The sequence below is a fragment of the Cystoisospora suis genome (assembly GCF_002600585.1).
Source record: "Cystoisospora suis strain Wien I chromosome Unknown contig_2824, whole genome shotgun sequence".
NCBI classification, from domain to species: domain Eukaryota; phylum Apicomplexa; class Conoidasida; order Eucoccidiorida; family Sarcocystidae; genus Cystoisospora; species Cystoisospora suis.
The window spans coordinates 861-4,479 of NW_027155620.1; the positions used below are offsets into that span (position 1 = coordinate 861).

The 3,619-nt window shown below is 52.6% G+C and overlaps 2 protein-coding genes across 2 annotated transcripts; one reads left to right on the forward strand and one right to left on the reverse strand.

Annotated features, from left to right (window-relative positions):
- The first annotated feature begins 3 nt into the window (after positions 1-3).
- CSUI_005812 (uncharacterized protein) lies at positions 4-449 on the forward strand. The gene has a single exon (XM_068065980.1). It carries the CDS (start codon positions 41-43, stop codon positions 134-136), a length of 96 nt encoding a protein of 31 aa, XP_067922044.1. The 5' UTR covers positions 4-40; the 3' UTR covers positions 137-449.
- Positions 450-1,935: 1,486 nt separating this feature from the next.
- Positions 1,936-3,321, reverse strand: CSUI_005813 (uncharacterized protein). The gene has a single exon (XM_068065981.1). It carries the CDS (start codon positions 2,415-2,417, stop codon positions 2,160-2,162), a length of 258 nt encoding a protein of 85 aa, XP_067922045.1. The 5' UTR covers positions 2,418-3,321; the 3' UTR covers positions 1,936-2,159.
- Positions 3,322-3,619: the final 298 nt, after the last annotated feature.

Here is a 3,619-nt window from a genome sequence, read left to right on the forward strand (position 1 = left end):
AAAGATAGATAGATAGATAGCCGCCTTCGTTGCGGTGGGTATGTTGAGAGATTGTTCAGTCGGGGGTTTGGCTTTGGACAGCAGGAGATCTTTTCAAGACGTTTTTTCCTATGTGTCTGGATACTCTGCAGACTGATTAATGTGGTGTCTGTATAGTTTTTGCGAGTTGTTTCCTTATTTCTTCTTCACAACTTCCGAGTCTGAGTTCAGAAAGAGAGCGCTTTGGCTTCCTGTCGGCGCTTGTTGAAGTTTTGAGGCTGGCCGTCATTGTTGTGCATGAGCATGTGATGCTTTTTGTTAAGATCGCAAATCTATGGTCGCTACAGCTACGAAGAAGGAAAGAAAGAAAGAATGGTTTATAAGAGTTTTCGAGTGTCTAGTAGAAGTGGCCTAAGGCCGCCGGAAAGAGTGATATTTGCATGGAGTCTTTTGTAAGTTTTTCCGCAGCCCCGTGGGCGTACCGACCGAGGCTTTTTGAAAAGCCTCCTTGGTTGTTTTTTACGTTCTGTCAAATAAGACATGTTGTATTCTTGTTGTCCCAAAACCCTTTTGAAGAAACGAAGAAGCGAACGAAAGATTCAGCTTTTCCTGCCGGGGTGCCTTTGGTGCTCCCGCGCGAGTTTGACGGTCAGTATCATCTCCCTATGATCGAAGAGGACGGACAACAGAATGCACTGAATTTCTCCTTGTGCGGAGATAGATCGATGAGACGGCCGATAGTGGATAGAGCTTCTATTATAGTCGTATTTCACGAGCGGGCTACTCCCACAGTTAGCAGACTTACTGCTTTCAGTTATAGAGCCACCGCAGAATGATGCCCTTTTCCTTGAAGAGCTACATGCCGTTCTTCTTAAGCCGAGAATGGATCTGGGAAGGAGAACCATGGGGGTGACAGAAGCCCGTGTGACCCTGAGCAGAAACGAGCTCTCCACCTCGGGCAAGAGCGACGTTTTCTCCTGATACGATTTCGGCTCTGATGTAGTACTTCACTGCACGAGTAACTTTGCAGGATTTAGTCCACCGAGAGAATGATTTGGCCAGGTGCGATTCTACGTCCTCACGCACCGCTTTCCGTAATTTTTGATCCAATGCCGACAAGCGATTTCAGCGGAAACGGGAAGGCATCGGCCATTGTCAGTGAGGACAGTCGGTATGGATCAAGTACAGTCTTGCGTTCACCGGATAGCTAGGTTCGACACTCGACTTGTTTTGCCGTGGACGTACGCCCGTTGAATTGACGTTTCACTGTCCGCTCTCTGGCGTTCTACCCCATTCTTGGACGGAAGGACTTGTTCGGTCGGCACGGAGCAAGGTGCACATGAACGTCATTGGTGACTTGCGAAACTTCTTCATAAAATCTCGGACCCCGGGGCACACTGTTCAAGATCCGATGCCGTACACTCGAAAGGGGTGCCTTTATACTGATGCGTGACTGAGATTGTTACTTCAGCACCAGGGACCCCGACGGCAGCTCGGGGGAGACTTATACACAAAGACACGATACCTATAGCTCACAGCCACCGTGGACGTTCGCGATTGTTTCGACAACCGCGAGGCCGAGCTAGTTCTGATCAGGCCGCTATGCGTACGAGCTTGCTGTGGATGGCAGCGGGTGGGCTTGTCCCCTGCAGGCTTCACCACGGGAGAAATTGACATGTCTATTGCATCTGGCAATCCACTCGTGGCTCGCTGCGTGCTGTCGCACACTGAACTTGGAACAAGATGTGAAGTGGCCTTCCGGACACGGCCCGCCCCAGTAGGAGGCAGTCAAGGCTCACTACGGGTGTTGTACGTGTCGTTGGAGGCTCATACGAAACCAGAAGGGCCTGTGCGGCCCAGGCGCGTACCAAGATGCGTTCCGCTCCTCGGTTCACTAGACTGGCAAGGTAGAATACAGAAGCACGGTAGAGTTTAAGTTGAATCAGTTGATTACCTCGGGCGAGGCTCACCCAGGCCCGCCTGCACCAGGGATCGACGGTCTATAAAGAGCATGGGCTTCTGAATGGAGTGGGGACTTGCTTCGCTTTACTAAACACGCCATCGAAGTGATACGAAGGCAGAAGGACGGGACCAATGTTGAGTCAACGGCTACAGCCGTAAGCGCCTTGTCCGGCAATGCACGGTGCCCGGGACGGCCGCAATGAAATGCAATATGTGCACTACAAGCATTCAGTTTCACGCGAACAGTAATAATATATAAAACCAAGCCAGACACTCGGTCCGCCGTCGGGAGCCTCCACCCCAACAAAGCAAATCTTGCCGATAGTAATGTAGCTGCGGGTGCAGTTACCGCTTACCCGGTTGCTCGATGGCGCGGCGCGTCGAGGCTCGCCAAGTCCCTTCGCCGGTCTAGCCCTGTACTTTTTTATGAAGAGGCGACAGAGGTATGGAAGCCTGGTAGATCGACATCCTCCCATCGCCCGCTCTCGGGTTGCTTCGACCACTGCTGTCGTCCGCTGTTCGAGGCCGACAGGTGAAGGCCATCATTCCCTGGACCTGCGTGGCCCGGTCTTCCTGCGTGTTTCAAGGGGGCCGGGACGCACAGCAACGGGGTATGATCTCACTAAGAAGTTCGCAGTTGCTGACTAGACGTCCAGTAGTCCGGGTAGTGCTTCTCGGCGACAATCAGAGTGGAGTTAGTTGTCTTAAGCTATGAGAATGCAGCGCTCGAACAAGACGTCAAAAAAGAGCCATGGCGGACACAACTCGACAAGCTGCGGCCCTCAACGAGAGGTCGCGCGACACCGGCCTGCGACGGGGCGATAGCGCTTGCTACCTAGTATTGTCGCGGGGGTGCTTCTGCAATAAGCACCTGTCATGTAAGACTAATCACATGGAACGAGGTTTATCTTGCAAAGTTTCGGAAACCGGGAGGCGCGGCCGTCTCACGGGATCTGAAACGCAAAAAGAAAGAGCTGTAGCGCACACACCCAAACTGTCGCCGAAGAACTGCGCCAAGGTGGTCACTTGGCTGTCGCGTAACAATGGAAGCGCTTAGCCACTTCCTTGTCAGCCGAACGATAAAATGTCTTTTTTGGGTCGGAAACACGTGACGCCTTGGTTGAAACGGCCCAGCACAACCAACGGGTGGCACTTGGAGGTGCGCCACTGTCTCAGCTTCTCAGGGGCAGGGCAGCTTCATCAGGGCATGTTTTTATCGGATTTTAAGTGTCACTCGATTTGAAGAATTCCTGCTGCCGGTCTATAGCACGCAGGGAAAGCATAAACTTCGACGGTACCTAACAGCAAGTATGCTCGAGCGTACAGCACCGACTGCCGACCATGATCTATTCCGTCCTTACTCTCGTTTTCGGGACCAACGCCGCTAGTGTGTCCACAGCAGAGACCTCTGTAAAAAGGCCTGGTCATACAGAGAGGCCTCTCGGGGGAGTACCGCGCGTACCTGTTTCAGTTAACGACCGAGAGAAAGCTTCTTTCACGATCGGCTGTGACGCACACCCGTGAATGCCTTCGAGCCTTTCTTGGGCTCACCGCATAGTGTCGGCGGCGGAGCTTTAGATTTAGCAGATCCAACTGCTGATCTGGTGTGCAGTAAAGATTCATCTGTTCCGCCGATACAGCTGCTCTAGGGAGCGTGTGTTGACGTGTCCACTCCCCC

Excerpts from the sequence above, each read along its gene's own strand:
- CSUI_005812 (XM_068065980.1), top strand. The coding sequence starts at position 41 with ATGTTGAGAGATTGTTCAGTCGGGGGTTTGGCTTTGGACAGCAGGAGA.
- CSUI_005813 (XM_068065981.1), bottom strand. The coding sequence starts at position 2,417 with ATGGGAGGATGTCGATCTACCAGGCTTCCATACCTCTGTCGCCTCTTC.